Source organism: Zalophus californianus, chromosome 3, assembly GCF_009762305.2.
Source record: "Zalophus californianus isolate mZalCal1 chromosome 3, mZalCal1.pri.v2, whole genome shotgun sequence".
Taxonomy (NCBI): domain Eukaryota; kingdom Metazoa; phylum Chordata; class Mammalia; order Carnivora; family Otariidae; genus Zalophus; species Zalophus californianus.
Genome location: NC_045597.1, coordinates 160246170 through 160271202, shown reverse-complemented (window position 1 = coordinate 160271202; position 25033 = coordinate 160246170). Strand labels below are relative to the sequence as shown.

General features: G+C 41.1%; 1 protein-coding gene across 6 annotated transcripts in view; it reads right to left on the bottom strand.

Moving 5' to 3' along the window:
• The window catches only part of SPATS2L (spermatogenesis associated serine rich 2 like), a 160018-nt gene that overhangs the window by 71806 nt on the left and 63179 nt on the right, over positions 1-25033 (bottom strand). For 4 of the 6 annotated variants that reach the window (XM_027589995.1, XM_027590001.1, XM_027590000.2 and 1 more), the window contains exon 3: positions 8647-8707. In XM_027589995.1, the coding sequence (XP_027445796.1) occupies positions 8647-8685 (39 nt within the window). In that variant the 5' untranslated portion in view covers positions 8686-8707. Of the gene's footprint in view, positions 1-8646; positions 8708-18723; positions 18947-18977; positions 19126-25033 lie in introns of those variants that run through there. The other 2 variants (XM_027589997.1, XM_027589996.2) reach the window with 2 other exon arrangements.

The window sequence follows — 25033 nt, the reverse complement described above, 5'->3', positions numbered from 1 at the left end:
AGGCAGCTCATTTGTATCAGAGCTAAGACTGCCTCCAGGCTCTCCGACCCGTGACGCAGTCCATCTTGTCGGTCTTGTAAGACACCTCTAAGGTGGGAAAGACCATGAATTTATCCAACATTAGAGTTGGAAAGGATTTGGAAATCCTCTGCATGAATTCCCTCATTTGGCAGATAAAGAAACTGAAGTCCAGAGAGGTATCTACCAAAGGATACATGGTTTTTCAGCAGAATTAACATGTTTTGTTTCCTGACATGTGATTAGAAATAGAGTATATTTTTAATAGAAAATAGGACCCCCAAATTATTATTTGCTGGAGAAGTTAATACTCCCTATACTAGTGGCAGTATGGCTCAGCTGGCTAAGGGAGGGGAAATCCTGGAGTTTGCATGTTAATTTACTAATTAACAGTAGTTCTCAAACATTTTATTAATTCTCTTCAATGAATATATAAATCTCATGCTTTTCTCTTAAGTGAGTGAATTTCAAAATATATATTTCAGTTTTCTTTTTTATTATAAAATGTTGTTATACTCTAGAATATCGTGATGCTATGGAAATTTCTTGCTGCGGGAAAGCGAACAGAACCCAAGCCACAGTCCCCACAGGATGCTCCCAGCCAGTGACTGTGGTGGCAGGCAGTAGTGGAAGTTCATTTCTAAGGGATGCAGGGCTTACCCAGTGGGCAGGTTCGGCCCCAGGACTCCCCATCATCGGAAACGTCCTTAAAACTGCACTCCAAGCTCAGACTCTTCCTACCAGGCTTTTCCTTTCCTTTCTTCTCCCTCTCTTTCAAAGACGCCAGACCTGCATGGAAGTGTGTAGACTCTCCCTGCTTGCTCAGGCTTCCTCTCCCTTCTCTTTTATAAGCACTCCCTCACTGCCCCGAGCCCCAAGAAATCTCTTGCTCATCTAATCCCATACTGGCATCTGCTTCTTGGAGGACTCAAATGAACACAAATGAGCTTTTTCTAATTACTCCTCTCTTTCCCTACTGACTTTCCAATGCTTGCCCCAAACCAGGGTGGCATGGTCCACTCCCTCCTCCCTTCTTCCTAATAGCTGAGAACCACCATTACAGAATCTTGGCTCAGTTATCTAGCTAAATATTGATTAACAAATATTTTAGGGACATAAACTTTATGATATTACTATTACAGGAGCCCTTAAATACACAACTAATTTAAAAAGTCCATTTGTGTTTATAAGGAACAAGTAATCAAGTTGTAGAGGAAGGACTTATAGAGAAAGAGTGGCTTCAATAATAACATAAGCAGCACACTTTTAAGTGCTGAATCTATCTAATCTAATCTAATCTAACATATCTGGACAGATTTTTAGTGCTCAAGTTCAGAAGAAAAGAAACCACTGTAGCCTTGTCATTTTTAAAAATCTGTATCAACTGGATAATTTAATACGAAGGATCATTGTGAGAAATAGCTAGAATATTGGTGAAGTGCCCATAAATTCCAAGGGATCGCCAAGAGAGGTAACTTTTCCCCTGCTGCCAAAGGGTTTTCATTTTTGGCGTGCTCCTGTGCACTTTAGCATTAACCATCTATGTTACATACACCTCTCAGCCATGGTGCAAGAGGGGCTCCTTTTCCAGCAAAAGGCTAGAAGGAGGAGGACAAGAGAAGCAGGGCAGAAACACTGTGAATTCCAATCATGTAGCTCAGAGGAAGCAATGTGATGCTAATCCTGCAATAGTAAATTTCTTCTTATCCCCTGAAACTGATGCTGACATTTCCATTTATTCATTCAGTTCCTTTAGACTCCCTGTCAAATCTCTTCTGGTTGCCAAGCAACAATAACAGCAGTTCTGTACATAAGCATTAGGCAATAACTGTTGTCAATGTTTCTCCTTTCTTTGAAAGGGAAATTTAATGACCCCTTCCTATGAGAAAATAATGACAAGAACCTGTCCATGGTGAAAGCTGAAAGCCGTTTGTGTGGTTTGTGTTTTTGCTGTTTGAATCCAAGGACTGGGCTCAGTTGATTTGCACATCCTTACAAAATTATGAAATTAAGATTTGCCCCAAAGCTTGCATGATTTGGTCTTTAAAAACAACTACGTATCATACACCTGAAACTAATATAACACTGTATGTTAACTATACTGGAATTAAACAAACAAACACAACAGCATATCATTAAAACTGTCCCACATCCTATGAAATAAGTCCGCTGTTAAATGAAGTTAGTATCTTACAGGTGCTCTGATCCTGCTAAAATTTCTTTAATCAGATGCTTGGATTTTTCCGACCATACCCCACCTCACATAAAGACTTGAACTATATTTCAGTACACTGTAAAACACAGATCAAGATAGTGACAGGAAAAAAAATAATAAAATGGGACATCTGCCCACCTGTTGAGGACAGACTCTAGGACACACAGTTTGTCTCGGTCATCTGCAGAAATGAGCCCTCTCTGTCCTCACGGTGGACTAGAGGCTCTTCTCGCCTTTTCTATTCTTCCTTCTTCATTTTAATGACTATGATTATTGTTTACACCCAATTTACCTCCATAACGTTAACAGCTCTAAGAGCTATTCACAAGAAGTGGTACAGGTCAGCAAGGATATTCTAGGCTAAGCTAGTCCCCGTTTCCATATCATTCTGTTTTCCAGGCCTCACTGATTTTTTGTGAGGCTCAGCAATAGCTATGAAATTTTTGTTTGAAAAAGTCAAGTCCAGTTTTATGTTCTTTTTCTCATTTGGGCTTTTTATTTATTTTATTTTTTTCTAATCTCGGTTCTATGTAAATTTGTATTTTGAGTTCCAAACAAAAATGTTAAATAGCTCCTCTTCCATTTTTTAAGTTGTAAACTAAATAGATGAGCTCCCCTCAGATCTTTTAGAGTTTACATAATTAAGAGTTCATAAAGCTCAATTTATTATTATATCTGCTGACTCTGTTAGGTGGTATTATTACCATGGCCGGTCTACAGATTAGGAAACTGAGGCCCAGAAAAGTTAGGTGACTTGTTCCAGACTGTTAGTAACTGGGGGGCTGATAATCTCTGCCTCTGTCTCTGAACTCCATGACCTTACGTCACTGGAGATCACTTCCTCAGCATACAAGGTTTCCTCAGGTTGCTTAGGGATCACTCTTTGTTAGAATTAGTTATCAGTCCATACCTGGACAGTCAGCGAATATTATTTTGTAACCCCATTTTATAAGCAAGTATCCTCTCTGCTTTCGATAACAGAATTGCATTCTATTTAAACTGATTTATAATAATGCATGAAAATATCTGACTAAAAATTTTATTTTGCCTATGCCTGTTCTAATAATTTTTTAGTTCAGAATTACATATAAAATTTCATAAATTAGCTTGACAATCTAGTGTTTTACGTGAGAAATAATATAATAGTCACTACTGAGACCCTATCCTTAATTCATCTATGAGTTTCTAGTACTGAACTTCTTTTTTTATTATCATTATTTTTAAAAGATTTTATTTATTTATTTGAGAGAGAAAAAGAGATCATACAAGCAGGGGGAGGGGCAGAGGGAGATGAAGAAGCAGATTCCCCACTGAGCAGCAAGCACGATGTGGGGCTTGATCCCAGGACCCTGAGATCATGACCTGAGCCAAAGGCAGATGCTTAACCGACTGAGCCAGCCAGGTGCCCTTCTAGTATTGAAATTCTTAAAAAAATATGTCATTTAGAAAAGAGTTGTAAAAAGTGAGTATGTCCAAAATATAAGGTCCCTGATTAGTGTAAAGATTTTATTCTGGTATCTTTCCTTAACAAAGTGAGATGTGGAGATGTTTTTTCTTCCTTTTTTTTTTTTTGGTACATCAGGATATGACTAGTTTTACTCACCAAAGGACCTCAGTTGTTATGGTGAAACCTTCCTAAGGCCACCTGTATTTGATAACCATCTTATAAAGATGTTGCTTTTTTGCAGAACTACAAAGTAGTCAACCTATGTAACCCTACTTTCTGTTTTAAGAAGCAATTTAAAACTTGCTTTATTTAATAGCAAAGAGTATCTAAATAAGATGACAATTCCATTAACCTATATTTCAGTTTTCCAGAAGGCTCGAGATTTTGCAAAATGTTGTGAATGGGAAATGTAGTCTCTAAAGAGCTTATCTATTCAAGTAGGCATGTTCATTCATTCATTATCCATTCATTTATCCAATTGTATTTGGGGGTCAACTATGTGTCAAAACCAAGAATATGAAGATAAGAGAGGCCCAATCCCTGCCCCCAAGGAGCACACAGTCTCGCATGGGCAGACGACAACTAACAATCACAATCTGAATAATGGTTTTGGTACAGAAAGCAGATGCTCAAAGGAGAACAGGAGGGCACGAGAATTCAGGTGAGGCAGGAAGAAAGACAAGGGAGATATTCCTCTGAAAGAGCTCCTGAAAGGGAAGTGAATGAGGGCCAGGTTCCTGAGGAGGACACTCCCCATATAGAGTAAACTGCCTTTGCAAAGGCCCACAGGCAGAACATTCAACGTCAGGATGGTGGCACGGCACAGAAGGGGGCGTGCGGGAAAGCAGCAATAAACAAGATGTAAAGGAAGACAGGGTCAGATCTCAGAGGACGTACTGAGACTGAATTTGGAGTCCAAGATACCTCCAATTTAAATCCTTACAGTTATAATCCACTAATATAAAGATATTTTAAAATGAAACAGCCACAGAGAGTGTCAATTGTGAATTTCTGTTGTCTTGGATATTAAACCTTAAGTTCTTAGTTTCTCCTTTGGACTAAAAGCTGCCCGAGGACAGAAATGATTTCCTCACCAAAGTACCTACTCCTTTTCAATTCATCCAACAGTGGATCCACTCTAGGTAACTGATGAGCTCATTTCAGCACAAGGCTTTTGTTAAGTATTAATTTCCCACAGTCCTCGGCTAGGTATTTACAAGAATACTGCACAGATCTGTTCTCAGGTCTCTAAAAGCTTGTAATTGATAATTTAAGACATAACAGTTGTGATTATTCTTAATTTCCAGAACTAAAATGTCATTGCTCACGTGACAGAGAAACAAACTAATCATACAAAGGCCATAAAAGCTAATAACTAAAGGAAATAAATGTACTAAAACAAATCAATGTAAAATTATAAATGATCAGAATTTTCAGTTGCTTATTATGATTTATTTTATTGAGTTGAGAAATCTATTAACCTTTTGATATAGGAAGATGGAATTTACTAACCGAGTTAGAGGAGTTCTACTTTCATTGTCATGCAGATTGATAATATTTACAACTTAAACATCACCCTCTTTCAAAATAATGCCCGCGCTTTGATAAGTCACTGAAGTGCAATGGCAAAAACACCAACTACTGTTAATCTTCCTGTGCATATATGACAGTGATCACGACAAGTGGATGGATGTGGCGCCTAAGCCAATGCATGGAGCATTCACACTGAACCTCTGTGGTCTGGGAGCTGACGGATCAGCCTCCTACCCTTTACTGGCTGGATGCCACCTCTGTTTTGTTTTGTTTTTTTTTTGTTTGTTTGTTTGTTTGTTTTTAAAGGTTTTATTTTATTTTTTTTAAGATTTTATTTAGTTATTTGAGAGAGAGACACAGCAAGAGAGGGAACACAAGCAGAGGGAGTGGAAGAGGGAGAAGCAGGCTTCCTGCCGAGCAGGGAGCCCGATGTGGGGCTCGATCCCAGGACCCCGGGATCATGACCTGAGCCGAAGGCAGACGCTTAATGACTGAGCCACCCAGGCGCCACGCCACCTCTGTTTTGAATAAGACACTCTTACTGCTGAGCCTACTATATTGGTCTGTCCAACTAGCCATGCTTGGCAAAGAATCAATTACTATGACTCGGATTCTTTAAAGAGCTTTTCCTTCCCATAACCCAACTTTAGGAGCTGTCCAATCCATCCATCAACAGACACTTGGAAAGGGGCCAATCCTTGGTCAGCACTGTGGTGCTGGACCCAACTTCTCAAACAGGAAAACAGTCTCACCTAAGAATGTGACTAGGAGTCAGAAAGAATGTGAAGCCCTGATGTAAAAGGGGCACATCTTTCTGCTCTTCTTTGCTCAATTCTCAATAAGTAAAAACAACTTTGTACTAAAATGATATATGGAATATATTACAGAATACAATGACTAAAAAATTTGCATCAGTTTCTATGATAATCACATAAGACTCCAAATAAACTGTATGTTGTGGAAAAAGTTTTTGGCCATGTTTTCAGAGACCTGGGGTCACAGGTTTGTTCTTCTGTGCCCTGGGGGTACTTTGGTGGAAAACTCTGGGATGTAGAAGTGCAGTGCAAAGAGGCCAGGCTTTAGAACCAGACACAGCTGAGTGTGAATCCCTACTCCTCCACGTTTCCTGAAAGTCTGACTTTGACCAAGTCACTGCACCTTAAGCCTCCATGTCCTCAGAATGTTATTTAATATGAAGATCTATAAAATAGGTAGCAAGTAGTTGACGGAGCCAGGGTGAGCTCTAAAAAAAATATCACACAGGGGTACCTGGGTGGCTCAGTCGGTTAAGCGTCTGCCTTCGGCTCAGGTCATGATCCCGGGGTCCTGGAATCGAGTCCCACATCGGGCTCCCTGCTCCGCGGGAAGCCTGCTCCTCCCTCTCCCACTCCCCCTGCTTGTGTTCCCTCTCTCACTGTGTCTCTCTGTGTCAAATAATAAATAAATAAAATCTTTAGAAAAAAATTAAAAAAAAATATATCACACAAGTCATGCTCCTGCTTAAAACCTTTCAGCAGTGACTTTTGTCCTTTGAGTAAGCGCTACATGGCTCCATCTCAGATTCTAAATCTTTTGGGGCACAGACCCTCTTTGGCAGTCTGGTGAAGCCTACGAGGTCTTTCTTAGAATGTTTTAAATAAAATACATATGATTATAAAGGCAACCACCATTCATATTGAAATAAAAAACTATGCCACAGTAATAACTGTGCTCCTTTATTAACATCGAATAACGTGATGTAGCAGCAGTTTCAGTAACTATAGTAATTCTGAAGTAGTGATGAACAAACAACATTTTTCAGGAGATCTGTAACAAATGTAATTTGATTTGAAAGTATCTGTGACTTTTAGTTGTGAAAGTCACAGATACTCCTGCTGCAAATGTGGATTTTTTTCCTCCACCTGCATTCATGATTGAAGGAGATGCTAAATTTCATCTAGATGCGAGGGAAGATGAAAATGTATTTTTTTTCATGCCAGTTTGTGGAACCCTGGATTCCACCCACGGATTCTGTGGAGGTCCAGGAACACAGGCAAAGAGCCAATATTCTACCAACACTGGCTCCCGCCGTGCTCACTGATCTCATCTCCCCTTACCATCCCTCTGCCCACCACACTCTGGCAACACTGACCACTCGATCTCCAAACACATTAAATTGCCCCGCCTCAGAGCTTTTGCTTTTCTACCTGGAATGCTCTGCCCTTGGCTCTTTGCATGGTGTTTCTTTCCTGTTGTCTTCATCTCAGCTCAAGTGTCATCTCCTCTGAGAGGGCTGCCCTGACCAGCCCCACCTAAGGTACCCCTCCCCCAGCCATCCTTATTGTACCACTATCTGAAATGATTGTGTGGATTTATATGGTCTCAAAATGGACTCTCCGTTTCCCTGTCCTAAAAAGCAAGCAACATGGGAGCAGGAACCTCATCTACATGTTCAGCGCCATAATCCCAGCATCTAGGACAGTGTTTGGCACAAAGGAGGAGTCCAATACATCTTTGCCAAATGAAAGAGAAAAACTGGGGACTCCACAAATGTTACCGCTCCCATCCTTCACTCTGTGTTTTAGGTACTGTGAGGAAACAAAGACGTGAAAGACAAACTCCTGCCCTCAAGTAGTTTACAATCTAGTGGAGGTGGGAGGTGGCCCTGTGGAAGGTGGAGAGGCCTTCCTACTCTGCTGTACAACTATGGACAAATCTCTCGTAGGGCCTCAGTCTCCACAGTGCCAGATGAATGGCTTGGACAAATTTATCTCCATGGTCTCATATGGTCTATGCTTTATGATCATGAGGAGCTAACAGAGTAAGGTAGTATACATAGGAAGTGAGGGGTTTTGAAACCCCAGGGGGAGGAAACTCCACAGAGGAGGACAAGACTCGGAAGGGCTTTCAAGTGTAATCAGCCCCCAACAAATAATGAGAAGGGGGGATTTTCAGAGTAACAAACTGTCCGTGTTGAAAGAAACGTTACAGGTTATCCAGCACAACCACTAGGTAATGCTGTGGCCATCTCTCTATGAGGCCATTTCTGGGGATGTAACATAATACCCCAGCCCTCAGATGTAACCCAGTATGAGCTGTACAAGGGCACTGCCTGGGTTCAAATCCCAGCTCTGGAGCTCACTAGCTATATGGACTTAGACTAATTACTTAACTTTCCGGTGTCTCAGTTCTCCCCCCTGTAAAATGAGAATAACAATACTATTAACTTCGTGGGGTTATGGTCAAGATTAAGTGAGAATATGAATATAATATGCTTAACATACATTCGGCAAATGCTCATTAGGATTCTCTCTGTTGAGTGGTTTTCTAGTGCGTCAAACTTACTATGTATCCCCCAAAACCGTTTTTCCCTTCTTCCATTGTAACTGAATTTTTACTAGCTAGAGACTATCCAGTTTGGAGTTTCTACAGCCAATGTATAAGTATATCATACCTTTTCCTTGACATTCACATGCGTATTGAGTTCAGCCATCTTGCTTCTAGTGGAATGAGCCCTATAAAGAAGGGAAAAAAGGTTAAAGTTTTTTAAAATTGAACTTTTCAATGTGTTACTTTCATGCTTTCTCCCAACGTAGTAAACAATTCCGTTCAGCCATAATCATAAATACCATTTTAGAATGTAAAAATCCGTTCAAGCTAAGCCTTTGTTTTAGGTATGTTCAAAAAGCATGTCACGGTAACTCTAGAAGACAATGTAAAGTCTTTTATTCGTACTGTATGGACATGAAAAAGGACAAAGACAGATGGGTGTGCACCCAAACTGTGTTTCTTACTGAGTAAAAGAAAGGTGGTCAAAAACGGGGGGAGGAGGAAAAGCGTGCCTGTTTTAACTGAGCATTGTCATCCCAATCTTTGCTGCCCCAAACCCTTATTTGCCTCTAGTTAAAATAACCAACATTTAACGAGTCTTTCCTGCATATACGTAACTATACCAAAGCTCTCAAGGAAAAAACAGAATAAATGATTCCAGATTCAAACATAAGAAACACTGTCCATAAGTGTTTTTAAACGGGCTTTTTCACCTATCAACATACGACCATCCCTCCAGACAAAGGCGTATCTATATATTCCCTCACCATAACTTTAATGACCATCAATTCATGACCTCTATCAAATGGAGGGTTAAAATTGCCTATAATCTTTCTGTCTCCCTAAACTCTTTAGGTTTTCTACCTCTGGTGTCCAATCTTCTTTGTGAAGTGACCCACTCAGGGAAGATCTCTATTCTTAATAAGAAGTGGTGGTGTTTTCTTTCTTCTCATCTGGTCTAAATCTTTCACCATTATTATGGAAGACAGAACTTAAGTCTTTAATAGTTTCAATCTCTTTTTTGGAATAGAGCATATATGACTTAAATGGGCAAACAGATTGGTTCAGAAATTAGCAGCAGGATAGGCCAAGATATCGATATACTCCCTATTTGCATGTTTAACGCTTTTTGTCAAGCAAGAACCACTGAAACTCTATCTTATATTCTTTTTGACTCATGCTACAATGAGAGTATCTAGAGTTGATACATTTCCGGGATAACTTGCAATAACACTCTGATTTCTCCACACCATTTTCTTTTAAACTTAGGTCTTAAATAAAACATACATTCAGATCCATTATCTTTTGTTGATTTAGGATGAAAGCCTGGCGATATGTAATCTTAACCCTACTACCACTCAAATAGGAAATCCACACAGATATATTATTATATATTATCAGATATATAAACAGTAAGATTTCATTTTCATAAGTTTCCAAATGATAATGCCACTCACACATGCATTTGGGCACACTAGCAGGAGAGACTCGGAGAACTCGATCCCCAGTAAGACAGCTCGTTTTCATATGCTCTGCAGAGTGTCCATGCCATTGAATACAGCTCCCATTTAAATAACTGTCCCAAATGGCAAATGCAACATGCTCTGACTTGGCATATGGGAGAAAGCAAATAATACTAGCTGGGGAGGGGGGCAGCCTGGGTGGCACAGGCAGTTAGGTGACCCACTTTTGGGTTTTGGCTTAGGTCGTGATCTCAGGGGCATGAGATTGAGTCCTGAGTCTGGCTCCAAGCTCAGCAGGGAGTCTTCCTGAGATTCTCTGCCCCTCCTCCTGCACTGCATTGTCGCTCTCTCTCTCAAATAAATAAATAAATCTTTAAAAAAAAATACTAGCTGGCAAATAATACCTGAATTTTACTCTCATTTATTGCTCCTCCTGAGAGTTACTGGTAACAGAGAATGGGATTATTTTCTGATGGTTGATTTTCTTATTCAAATGTAAGTTTTGGCATGTAAACACACACTGTGTACACCCATGGATTTTTCTGCACATGACAGTGTGTGTGTGAGAGAGAGAGAGAGGAAACAAGGATGGGGGAGGGGCGGATATGGGTTATACCTATGGAACTATGAAGGATCAAGGGTGACAGCTGGATTTAGTGTTATTTGTTAGGATAGATCTGTGAGCCACAACTCCTTTCATTAGACTAGATTAGCTAAATCTTCTGGACACATCTAATCTTGCCATTATAGATGTGTGAAGTCTGATAGAAAAAGCATTTTGTTTTTGTTTTGCTTTGATGTCTAGGATTTGGGTGTGAAGCATTTTCTAAGGCTGGAGTGTTATAATCCACAGAGGACTCAGGGAAGAATTCCATTGAGGACAGAAAATTTCTGAGATCTGAGAAGGCTGCAGCACTGAATGGTGTGCTATATTTGTAGACGAAAAACATACACATATATATGTACCTTTCTTTTACTTTATATACTTATATATATTTCCTTGGCAATTCCCTTTCTCTTTGACCTCAAAGTCTAACTCAAGAAGACTCTTCTTTGGTAGTGGTGCCAGTGGATTAATTACATTTTGTGTGTGTTTGTGTGTGTGTGTGTGTGTGTGTGTATGTGTATGTGTGTGTGTGTGTAAGGAAAAGCTGGCTGTGAGGATGGAAAGGGGTTATTATAGGTTTCTCAGATGGAAAGATAAGATAAAGATATTGGTAGGGGCTGTTCTTTGCCCGTCTTATTTTCTTAATCCTTCTTGCCTGTGTGGAGCACTGCGTCTACAGGCTCTACGTTCCAGGTGGATTCCAATGCCCTCTCCACAGCAAGGCTTTCTGCTGGCTGGCGTATAACAGAGAGATGGGGGAATCAGCTATAGTTCCAGTTATGGAAACTAGATGAAGGATATTAGTCTGAATAGAAATTTGGTTTGCCTTAAAGAATTAAGAGTTTAAATGGCTAGACAGTCAAACTGAGTTCTATCGCTAAGGACAAACGTTAGGGCAAGGTTGATCATCAGTGTGCTGAAGGTCCTTGTTAAATGTCCACACCCTCAGTTTGACACCAGTCCTTCTGGATTATTCCGAAGCACACCTCACAGTGGCATGCCATCCTATGCTCCTTACCTTTCCTGAGCTGACTTTCTCTCCCCTATGAAAATGAAACTGTGCTGTGCCTCTATTCTTTTGGGATTCTGTTTTCTGCCATGAACTCCATCTGGACAGTCTGATCAATTTGATCTGAATCTTAATTGTTTAACTTATTTTTAAATTTTATTTATTTATTTGTCAGAGAGAGAGCGAACACAAGCAGGAGGAGGAGCAGGCTCCCCGCTAAGCAAGGAACCCAATGCAGGACTCGATCCCAGGACCCTGGAATCATAACCTGAGTCAAAGGCAGATGCTTAACGACTGAGCCACCCAGGCATCCCTCAACTGTTTAACTTAGATAGTTAAAGAACTTTTCCTCTAGGACACATATGGTCACCTCCTCCAAAATAATAAGCCCAGAGTTTGGCAACTTAAGAGTTGCAGACCCCTTAGCTAATCTGAGAGGCCTCTAATGCTGTGAGTGACAGGTGTTTGGGACAAACAGACCTCCTTATTTCCCTTGCATCACACTTGGTCACCACACATGGTAGTTTATCACTATCGGACAGGACTGATGCCCATATCCTAACATACCTTGATCAAAAGAGCTTTAAATCCAGAAGAAAAGTACAGGGATCTCTGAGACTTCTTGGCAAAGCATCCCGTTTCTAATTCCTACTATCACTTAAGAGTGTTCTCAGAACTGACCAGTTACTGAAGCCCAATTATTCAAATCCATAAATACGTGTTCTGTGCTTATCAATCAATATAAAATTAAAATAACCAGAAATTCTGATATCGATGTAACATTTCAATAGCTTAGGTATTGCTTGAAATTTCTTTCCTTAAAGTTGTACTTTAGCTTTCAGTAATAACATTACAAACATACACAGATATCATCTAAGTTTTATATATATCCTAGAGAAAAATAAAGATCAAGAAAACTGTTGACTGAAACTTTATTTATGAAATAACAGATTAATCTCTTACTTCGTTCTAGATGTGTGTGTGTGTGTGTGTGTATTCCATAGTCAAAAATTTACTAGGAAAAGATATCAATCCCAAAGAAAAGAATTTCACAATTTATCACTCATATATCATCTATATACTTCTCCAGTGCAAAATTAATAATCCGTAAATATGGCTACCACTAGTCACTTCATGTACAAAGTTGTATCAAACTGAACTACTCATTATGCAAAGATCTTACTTAATATACATTAACGCCAGTCAGAAAATCTATTGGTTTATAACAAAGATAAATATTCTTTATGAAAAATAAATCTGAATAGCACAAGTTCTGGCAAATATGTTTCAGCATTTCTAATTAATACAAATCAGTGAAATTCAATATATATGTCAATCAGTTACCAAACTCTGAGTGTAAAAAATATATGTATTTCTAATTCTCACGCAATCATATACAACATAAAAAGTGAAAACAAGGTACTGAAATGCCAAATTGCTTTCTGACTCTGTTTCCCTCGTGTGTTACTGTGTAGACAGGAATGAAGTTTCACTTTTGTTTCTCTGAAACCTATTACTGCTTTTAGATTCACTTTCTTGTTCTCAGGTACTACATCACTTTTCTTGACATGGATTCAGGGAACCAGAGGTAATATATAAGAAAAATTTTAAAATAATGATTTTAGCAATTTTTTTCAAGGCCATTTACGCAAAATTCTTTCATGATTTATAAAAGCATAAAGATCATAATGCATAATTGGAGTTATTAATAGAGTATTTCATAAATTATCATAATGTAGCTGAAGGAGACAAGTAAGTGGCAGACATCCCGACAATAAGGTGCAGAGAGGGAAAATGAGCAAGTTGGAAGAGGATGGCGATCAACTTGACTTTCTGGCTGATCATCAGAATCAACTGAGGAGCTTTCAGAAATAGGGAGTTCTGGGACCCAGTGCCAATTGGTCTGAGGGGGTTGAGGCCTGAGAAAAGCAACTCCCCAGGTCATTTTCATGCAAAGCCAGATCTGAATGTGGCTGGGCTGAACTGGAATGTGCTGGGACTGTAAAATATATCCTTGATTTCAGAAACTTACAACAAAAAAGGAATGTAAACTGTCTCAATATTTTTCAGATCCATTTATGTGTTGAGATGATAATATTTGACATATTGGGTTACATAAAATACAACATTAAAATTAATTTCGCCCATTTCTCTTTACTTTTTTAAAGGTGACTACTAGAAAATTTTAAATGGCCTGTGTGGCTTACACTGTGTTTCTATTGGAAAGTCCTGTCCTGGAGTAGCTGCTTTTAGTTTGATTCCCAGAAGGGTAGTATCAGCATCACCTAGGAACTTGTTAGAAATGCCAATTTTCTGCCCCTCGCTAGACAGACTGAAGCCTAAGCTCTGGCGTAGTGGGGGCAGCTCAGCAGTGAGCATTTCGCCAGCCCCCAGGGTATTCTGATGCACACAGCTGAGTGGGTCTCTAAGCTTTGAGAACAACTACTCTCAAGTCTCCATCCTGGGAATATTAAGAAAGGGCCTCTTCCTGGATCTCAACCACTATACACAACACATAGATTCTTATAAAAGCCTAGATAGATAAATGGGGGGCCAGTTTCCCACAGATTACATTAAAGAATGATCTTTCCACCAACATATTATTAATAATAATTAACACGCTTACAGAGCATTTATAATGCCAGGCACTCTGTTAAATGCTCAACATTTTTTTCAGCTAACCCTCCCCCTATAAAATAGAAATTATGATTATCCCCCATTTATCCATGTGAACGCTGAGGCACAGAAATTCAGTAATTAAGCGAGGGTTGCACAGTAAATAGCAGGCCCTGGGGCAGTCTGACTCTGGAGCCCACAGCCATTGTGCTTACTGCACCTCAAAACCATCGTAAACAAGTCATGGGGCTCACTGTATATGAACTGCAATAAGAATTCTTCAAGGAGAACGGAACCCATCCCAGGCATTGCCTTCTCAAGCGGGACAGGCAGGTGATGTAGGCCTAGTACCTATGCAGGGCATACACACTGCAGAGCAAAACCACTAAACTCACACAGGAACGGACAGGAATATACTTGTTATAAAGAGATGGCTGTTTTCCTGCAGCTTCCTACCTCAGATGAGAGTGTAGAAAGCTGCATTTAGCTGGCCCTGAGCCAACGAAGTGCTTCCTAGGCTCTTCGATGCTGCCCAGGGGCTCCATGACATTCCAGGGCCTGAGGTTTAACTGCTTTTTCTTTCTAAATTAAAACAATTAAAGTGTCCAGGTGTCTGACTCTAGTACGGCTCACACAGTGCTGTGATCACGTAGGTACTCCTGAGACTTCTTCTCATGGCTGTCTCAGAGAGGAAGAATCAAGACTGATCTTGTGGGTAGGTAGTCAATTAGAAAATGTGATTGGTGGGAGCAGCAAAAAGACTCAGTCAAAACAGAGTGTCCACCAGTCTCCCAGAGTGCCAGCTCCTAACCTGTATAAACTGAAGAGACATCTGCATTTTTAGTTGGTTTACCTCTGGAAGAAGGTGGAATACAACAGATTAATTTATTTCCTTCTCTACTGCCATCAATGGGTCCTTAGCAGAGAGCAGTGCTCTGAGAGAATGAGAAACAGGGCAGGTAAGTTTTGACTATGTGGGGTACCACATCTTGATGGACATCTGAAGAAAGTTCTAGAGTGTCACCATATAGCATGAGGGCCTCAGGTCTCCTGCTACAGAACAAGATTCTGGAGTTGCAGGGGAGGAAAAATAATTTTACCTATACCCTTCTGAGTTCTTACCTGACACCCCTTTGTAATAAAAGACAGATTAACAAGAGAAAAATGAACAGAAGTTTATTAACGTGTGTACCTCATGTATACACAGGAGATACCGAGGGAAAAGTGAGGAAGCTTCCAACGTGGCTTAGAATTCAGAATTAAATACCATCTTAACAGGGAAAGGGGAGGAGGGGTGTAGGCCTCTCAGGGGAGAGCAAAAGATTTTTAGGAGAGATGAGAGGTACAATAGTTCAAGACAAAGTGTGTCTGAGTGTGGTGTCAACTTCTAGGCTCCTCTCCTAGGACGGGAGTCAACAGTCTTACCTGGTTGACAAAACTGACCAAGAGGAGTTCAGATACTGCCTCTCCCTGCATTTGCTGTTTTTCAAGTGCCTATAGCTCACAAAAATCAATAGGTCAAAGGGGCATAGTTTGGCAGCAAGTCCTGCACTCCTACAGTCACATTTTGGGGCAGCATAGACTCTACCCTTCAGAGTATGACCTCTGTGGTCCTCTTCAGCTCTCAGGACTACATGCGTGGAAGGGCCCTGGGAGTGATGGGAACATTCAACAAGTAAGGCGGCAGAAAGTTGAAAATACACCTTAAAAAAATAAAAGGCGTGGGTGCTGTCTGCAATGTACTAGGCTGTTTCCCTGAAAAGATCACCTTTAAACTGGTCAGGGACTAACTGTCCAGTCCCCCAAGCACAACCGGGGGTACCTGCATGTCTGCTGAGGAGGGCAACAGTGTTCCTTCAACAAAACCGGGACTTCGTCTAAATGGAACATGACGTAGGATTTCTGTGGCTTGACTCTCCCATTGCCTAACCCTTCCCTTCTGTTTTGTGCCCCCTTCCCTTTCCCTCAGTCCTTCGCTGTTCCTTATCTGGTGTTGTGATTACTGAGCTCTCTTCTATTCCAAGTGCTTTAGCTCTTTCTTCCGTGGTTTAGTTCCCACAGTTTAATAAAAATTCTTGTGCAGTGCCTTGTTCCTCAGAGGAAAGCTGCTTTAATTATTAGGAATGAGGACATATAAACAATGAAACAGAGAATGGTGACTGAAATATGAATTTCATATAAAGATACTTACCTAGATTTTTTTGTTTAATTTGGAGGGGAAAAAAACACCTCAAGGTTGCATTTTTATTCAAAGACACTTCAATGTACTAAACTCACTGTTAGAACAACTTGGCTGAAAAGCATTTTAAGGGCAAATGTCAGAAAAAATTTCACATTTAAAAGCCCAGGCTCTGCCTCTTTTGAAAGGCAGGGTTAGCCTTTGGTTTAGAAATGTCGCTGCCTACGAAGTTCTTTGTGGGGAGAAGAAAGAAAATTGAATGTTTTATTTAAACAGGTCATTAGCAGTCAATACTTATTTGAAAAGGCCTGCTTCCAGAGGCAGATAAAAGCTTCCAATCACTTAGAACATCACTTGAGCGCATCTAGCGCAAGATGTGCTGATGCAAGTTTCAGACCTCTCCGGGAAAACGTCTTCACTCAACAGCGCAGCACTGGAGTAGAGGCAGAGTCCTCCGAATTGTCCACCCTTGTATATGCTGCACGCATAGACAGCAGAGAGCACAAAGCACGCTCTATGGCAGGCCCAGCTTTGAATTTTCCATTTTAGTACTGGCAAATGCGTATGAATGAAGATTAACCATTTTTGCATAGAGTGTCAAACCACCTCCCCGAGGCAGCAGAATGCAAATGGAAGCAAAAGAGCAGAGGGCAACTAAAATCAATGCAGCAGATCCCAGGCTCTGCAAGCACATGGGGTGGGCGTGTGGCAGGCTTTATTAGCATTCAGCTGTGGCATGATTTTTCTATTTAATGTGAAATTATTTCATTTCATAGGGCTCTGACGGCTTGAGAATATAAATAAATGCCTTTTTCTAAAAGTGACCCGATGCTGGCTCCTGGAAGGCTCTGCTTCTGAAAGCAAGCATGCGTTTCCATAGAGATGTGGGTGACCTGGGCCTGGTGCAAGTACCCACTTGTACCAGCCATTCAATTATGTTTCAAGATGCAGTGATGTCAGCTCAAGTCTTTAAAACATGCCCATCCTCAGAGACGCCTTGGGAAAGGTGAGGTGACTGGCATTATGAGATTCAGAAGAAGAAATTCTGCCCTCTCCAAGCACGCTGTAAATAGGCTCTCTTCCCGCAGATTACACCTGCTCGCCCCCCACCCCCCTACTGCCCCTTGAGCAAATCTCTGATCCCGGAGGGGTGTGGACAAAAAAACCAAGCACAGTTCGTCTTCACACACCTGAGCACCAGGTGCCTTACACAGACTCCCCAAAATGCTGAAAAAGAACACGCTTACCCTCTCTTTCCTAGCCCACAGTTCTTCGACTAGCGATGGGCAATTCCTACAGAGGGCAATCCTTGTTCTTATTAAGTGACAGACATTTACTAGACCCCTATCATGTGCCAGGCTCCAAGGGGAATGCCAGCAGTGGTTACAGAGTAACGCTTACGCACTTTTCATGTAGCAACTCATTTAATCCTCATAATAGTTCTATGGAGTAAGCTCGCCTCGTTTTATAGAAAAGAAATGGAAGCACAGAGAGTACGCTACTTACTCCAGTCACACTGCTAGTAAGTGCCTGAGCTGAGCTCTCAACTGGGACCTCCTGAATCCGATTGCCGGATGGAGACAGACATGTACACAAAAACACAGACGAAGGCCAGATGAGGAGGTGGAGAAGGAAATCAGAGTTGGCATGGAGCTGGCTCAGGGACCTGGGCGGAGCAGCCCTTGGGCTGCCTGCGAGTCCCGTCGCGGACACCAGGCATGGCAGAGGGCTCGAGGCAGGCTTGCCATCAGTGCGGGCTGGATGCTTTTTAAAACTTTTTATAGCAGCTTTATAAAGAAAACGTTGATACTCATCTCCAGAGAAAACATGCATTGTGGTTCTGCAACATAACTCTGGACTGGCAAAGAGAAATCCTAACTGAACTTGGCAAAGAAAAGCTACACGTTTGAAGCCAGCTCTCGGGAAGCTGGCTCATTTGTCGTGGAATAAACCACCTGGTAAAGGAACCATCCTCTTTTCGGAGCCGAGTCTGGTTTCAAAAATCTCTGTTCCAAGAAGCTCACAATATTCCTAATTCATGAAGTCAGAGCTCTTTTAGTAGACATTTAATGATTTTCTCAAAGTAGCAGAGAAGGGTTTTTCCTACTTCCTTGAAATGCCACTGGCCGAGTAAAGACAATATAAGATGACCGCCTCATATGCCCTGGCCTTGGGTGGAGGGAGGAGTACCAGGAAACTGAGGCAGCACCTTGATATACAGGAGAGAGCCCACCAGCAGCCAGCCCCTCTAATGCGTTGACACCCCCCCACCCCCTGGCACAATTATTGTTCCTCCTAAGGCTCTGACAAAATCAACTCCAACTCACTTTTTAAGGCTTCCTGGTGTGCTCCAAATCAAGGTGCCCAGTGTAAGGCCCGAGCTTCTGGCGTTCTCAACAGGCAGATAAGCCCTGTTCTCCAACCGGCTCCCTTTATCAACATGCCTGTATCATGACCAGTAAGTCATCTTGATAGTGACGCAGGTGGAATCAGAAACCCGTAGGTAGCAGGATCCTGGGTGTGGCCGAGTAACCGGCAGTAGGCTGGTGGCCTCCGCCACCTGAGGCACAGAGGGACTCACCTCCTGAGAAATGGCTTGTTAACTGGCCAGTGCTTTTGCCTTCAGGCCTCTATTAGTGAATGGCCAGTTCTTCATTCTTCTTATCTTAGGGAAGGCCCAGCTCTAAGACCAAACTTGCAACCTTTACACTGACTGCCTCCGAGGCTGAGGGACTGTACAGGCTGGGACTCTAGTCATCATTCCAAAGGTCAGTTTCTGGGTATGGTCATCTGCTAAAGGCTTCTAATCTTCCTGTGACACTACTGCAGGCATATCAATCAATTAGCAAACATTCCTGGCACTGCACCCTGAGGCTTGCTCTCTCCCCTCCCCCTTCTAAAACCTGTTCCTGGTTCTAGACCTAACTGGAAGCATCTGCTGGCTAATTCTGCACTAAATGAATCATGTACTACCATGTCCATGGGTATATACATTTTACGAGGGGTCATGCTCTCATCCAGAGGAATGAAATTCTCATGGTGAAGGTTCAGTCTTTACCAGTGAAAAGCTAATGTGAGGTGTGTGGGGGTGGGGATAGCCACCAACGGCGGGGGGCGGCGGGGGGGAGTGGCAGGCAGAATGGAGGCTTTCTTACGTGTCAGGCCTGTTCTACCTGGAGGCAAGTTAGTCCTGGATATGTTACCTCTGTTTGTTGGTTTGATTTTTAAAAAACCTAGTATGTGAATTCGACATGTTTTCAGAAAGGTGTTATTTCTCCTTAGGGTCAGGCCTGTCCTGGTCCCCAGCATCAGAGCCCATGTCAGTCACCACCCACAGGCAAAGTCATCCAAGGACACCCCCCCCCCCAGCACAGCCGGCCCTGTGGTAGAGTGGTAGAGGCGTGGGCATGAATTAAGGTGCTTCTGTCAACATCCACAGCATCTTGGGCCCCTAAATGATTGCAGAGAGGAAACTGCCTATTTTCTGCTATTCAGATTCTTCCTTATCTTCTTATGACAGAAAATAAATAATTAACATTTACCACATTGGAATCCCAATTCTTCCTCTTACTAGTTTTGGGATTTGGGCAGACTACCCCACCTCTCTATGGCTCTGTTTCCTCATCAGTATAATAAGGATGATAATAATAAGGACTTCACTGGGTGGTAATGAGGATGACATGAATTCCTGTTCGTAAAAGTGATTAAAACAGTGCTTGGCACACAGTAGGAGTTATAAAATAAATATAGAGAAATCATCTCACTAGATTCCTCCATAGCCTGTGGTGGTTGCTTTTCCATAATCCTCATTTTACAGGTGAGAAACTAAGACTAGCATCTAGCTGGTCACGCAGGTAGCCAGTGATTGGGCTGGTCCTCGAAATGCAACCTTCTGACCACAAACTGTCCTTACAGGGCTACACCCTCCCCTCCCCTGGACACTGACACCTTATGGGAGGACAAGGGCAACTCCAGGGAGGCATGGGTGGTAGGCCGAAGGCCCGGATGCAGCGTTGCCAAGAGGGATATAAACTCGCAGGGCTCTGACTATGCCCACAGGGTAATTTGTTTTTCATGTTCTTTTTCACGAAGACCTCTTCCCTGCAGAACGGCTTGGAAACCCAGGCCAGGTCACAGTTTCCTGCCGTGTGGCTAACCAGATGTGATCAGAGCTCCAGTGACCAAATTCATAGCTAAGGTACTCGTCTTCAGAGGACAATAAGCAGTTACAATACAGAGAGAGCAAAGTTCAAATGAAGTCCTAGGGCTAATTAGAGAACAACTTAAAAATTACTAAATCTCCTTTCATACATTCTGATTTCAGGTAACTGTATTAAGATGGATAAGAGAGAATGAATATGATTTTAATGCCCTTGAATTTATTCTAATGTAATCACAGATAATAAAAACTCATTTTGACTATCTTATGATATGCTAAAAATTCTACAGGTCATATTTACTATCTTAGTAAGTTTTCTTTCAATTTCTAATTGTAATAAAAAATAGAAATTTGTCACCTGAAATATGCTATGATGGGAAAATTAATAAGGACTTTTAAAGCACTTCAAATATACAAGATATTAATAGATTTAATGAATTACAAAAAGAATTCCTTCCCTTTCAAAGGCCTGTCTCTGATAAATTCCACTTCTCCTTTCTCTTTTCCAAAGTACCTATCAGAGTGCCTCAGACAATTAAATGTTCAGTAAAGATGTGGAAAAAGAGGAATAAATGTCTTCTCATTTTATTTTTCCTTCATTGGTTGCAATGAGCCTTTAATAATTCATTCCCCGGTGTTCAACATCTAGGACTGGGTTATCACTTTAAATGCCACCATTAAAACCAGCATTGGCAAGGGCTGTTCTAACCACGTCACTTTACACACCCTCCAATCCACTCCCTATTCTCCTCCCCCGGTATCTCTAACCCTGCAATATTTTGGTCATTTTCAGGGTCAAGGTCTAATCATGAGCACTAAAGCCCTCCATATCTTTCTATATCGAACCCCAGGTGTCCCATCTTTTTAACCAGGTAACTTCTTCAATGTCTTCTACTTATTTTATTTCTTCCTCACGCAAAGTCTTGTGTTCGGGGTAACCAGGTCACTAGACTAACCCTCTAGTTCGTTCCTCTCCATCAAAACCTATACTCAGCCCAAAAGACAAGGGCTGAAACTGTACACTTTCTATGGAATATGAGAAAACAAAAATTAATTGGTTTTCACAACCCAATGCTAAACACATTTAACCACTAACCCTACCATTTATATACCCCTATTAACTCTACCCACAGATATGGATTTCTATTGCTGCATTCACCCATATGTATGCTGTGGGTTCTTTGTAAACCTTTCATGGCCTGCCTGCTTACTCCTTTAGTCTACAGCGTGAGAGGCCTGAGAGCACACACCTCACCCTCTCTCCTCTGCGTTGAGCTCCAGCCTGCCCTGTGGCTCAACTCACACTGGGGGAAGTTCAGAAAGCACTGAATGCTTACGATGGTCTATAGGCCTCAGCAATATGTAGTTTAATCTCTTCCAAATCATTTTTCTAAAGATTGAATCAAAACTGGTTTTGGTACAGTAGTTCAAATATTGTACAGGCCTCTCAAATAAATATAATACCATATATTATTTCCCTTTGGAAGACTTTCTGTTAGTCATCCAATCTACCTTAAAGCAATTTTCAGGTGTAAATGTATTAGGTTTTGATCACTTGTTTGATGAAAAAGATCCATCTCTCACAGCCTCGATTCCACTTATACCCATTCTTGGCAGACTGATAGAGACAAGCAATCAGGGTGGTCTGATTTTTTTTACTAATGCTAAAAATGTCATTATCCAGCCAAAGAACATGCCCTTTGAGGGTGCTCCCTGTGGGCTGGACACTGCATGTAGAGGGTCATCTGCACATGTATGTCCCTGTGGGAAATGATACTCAATACCTCTTCTCGAGGGATGGATATTGTGGGGCATTGGTTGGGGGTGTGTCAGAACCAAGAGAAATAAGAATGCTAGTAATGGAATCTTAAATCATTCTGAAATGTCTACAATCATGTTTATAAAAGGGGCTTCTTAGAGGGGCAAGAAGACTTTAGTTTAGGTGGGTTTATCAGACAGGGCTTCTGAGGGGAGGGGCTCTTTTACGCTACTTTAAGGAAGTGCTGGTAATGACGGGAATGGCATTTCAGGTTAGGAGGAAAAGCAAAACTGAAACTTCTCTGGCAGAAACAAGTAAGTCACACATGAGGCCGGAAATAAAGCCTGCCTCCAGACTGCACAGAAGTCAAGTGATAAATATTTACTGGGGGTCCGCTATGTATCTTGGGTAGATGTAAAGTGTTCAGCTTATTGTAATGCAGTATAATTTTAAGATTGGCTCTGAACAGAGATAACATTAGCAGGCAGTAAGCAATTAGATGACATCAGAAAGCAGTTCGTGAAAGGTGTTATATGGTGACGTTTCAATTATACACTCGCCCTGTTCGTAATGCAGCAAAGAGATAATGTCCTTGTTTTGCTTTCCTTATAGCAAATGGGAGAGTTCTTTCTCATCCCTACCTCACCCCAATTCTCTGACCCACTCCCCTGTCATTTTTGGTTCTGGGTTCTGAAACTAAACCCAATTTTCCTATTATTTTTGATATGCTGAATTGAAAACTTGACCTTTTTTTTAAAACCTTTTCAACTTGATGCAACTTGATTCTTTGTCCTTTTAGTTTTGCAAAAACATACACTTTAATCTGACTACTATTAAATATATGCTCCAAAACAAATAAAAGCTATGCAGCTGAGTTTCATTTCATTCTGGGAAAGCAACTCATAAATTACATTAAAGATTTCATTTGGTTCTATTTTTACCTGGTTTTGTATGCTGGGAATACCCAAAAGTTAATATTATGTAACTTACCAAACTCTGTCTTGAAAAGGAGATAACCAGACACTGAAAAGACACTCTTGTTTGTTTTACTAAGTAGTTGTTTTTAAAAATATGAGTAAGTATTAAAGAGGGAAAATGACTTTGAAAATTAATCTACTTAAAAAAATCTATTTCTGAATGGCTGCCAGCCAGACTTCAGTTGGGTTTCATTTTTCATTTCAAGCTTTCTAACAATATAGGAATAGACAGAATGAGACCACTCTAGATAACCTCTTGGAAAACATAGGGGAAGGACTGAGGAAAGACTCCATAATGCTCACGGTTTCAGTTTAATTTTTTAAAAAAATCCTGAAGCTATGCTGTATGATGGGAAAAAAGCAATTGATCTGTGACAAAACATTCTCCTTCAAACCTCTGAATAATCCATCAGCCTCTTGCTTTACAAAGACTTCTCATATCTGATGCTGCTGCCATGCCTTTAGCAAGAGCTATCATATGCTGAGCTCATTCATTCATCCATCCATTCATTCATTCATTTAACAAACACCTAGAGAGCACCTCCTTTTGCCAGGCACTGTCCTAGGTACTGGGGAAGACAACAGCCAACAAAACAAAAACTCCTCAAGCACATCGTTGGGTTTTATCCCTTTATGCCTATTTCACCAAGTCCTCACAATGCTCCTGCAAGGTAAGTGTCATTATCTTCATTTCATAGATAAGAGAACTAGGCTTAGAGGAGTTCAGGCCAAGGTCCCAGAGCCAGTCAATAGCAAGGCAGGGACTCAAATCTCTGAAACTAATTCCCAAGCATGTGCTTATTTCCCCAGATGGCCCCCATTGTTTTGGTTCAATGCACATAAAGGAAACTGTTTAAAAACTATTTAATGGGGTCACTCCAGTTGGGAAATCTTACTATTCACAATAATTAGAATCAGAAATGTAAAGCTGGCTTGGCAGAAAAGCCAAATGGAATAGAAAAATTATCAATGGGAAGAACAATGTTTTCTCAGTGTTTTAAATTTTGTTCTCCACTTCCCAGTGAGGACAAATCATGGTGGGATACATTTTGCCGAACCATTTTTCACCTTCCTGCTCACCCTTTCCTTTACTTGCTATCTCTTTGTGTTCCTGTCCCCTTCTTCCTATTACCTCTTATGTCTTTATTATTATTTAAAAAATTTTTTAAAATTCCAGTTGAAGTAGAGTTGACATGGAATATTAACATCTGGTTCTTTAAGTGGAAGATGCTGTCTTGAGAGTAGTGTGTCTCCTGGCACAGGATCTGTTCAAGCATAGGCTGGATGACCACTTCGTCGGATGCTGGAGAGGGGATCACTTATAATTCAGGAAAATGGGGGACCTCTGAGTCCCTTGAAACTCCAGGATTCCAAAAGGGGAGACAAGGTAGTATTGTAATCTCTCCTCAGTCTTTCCTCTAAGTTTCCCATGAAGTGTTTCATTCTGCCTTTGTCATGTATTGTCTAAAAGCTTGAAATGAACCCTGAAATCAAGTTAGGTCTAGCTGATACTTGCTAGGCATACTCCCAAAAGTGAAATATTTCCTCTGGGCTTCTTGTGCCCGGGAGTCTGAGATGGTCATGGAAAGAGCTTGCTTGTAGGCAAGACAGGAAATGCTTCCAAATATATGGCTTTGTTGGAAAATAATTTGTGACTTACCATTGAGGCAGAACCGAAAGAAAACTCACCAGAAAGATATGAATACCTTCTGTGTAACTTAGATTTTTTGTTTGATTTGGTT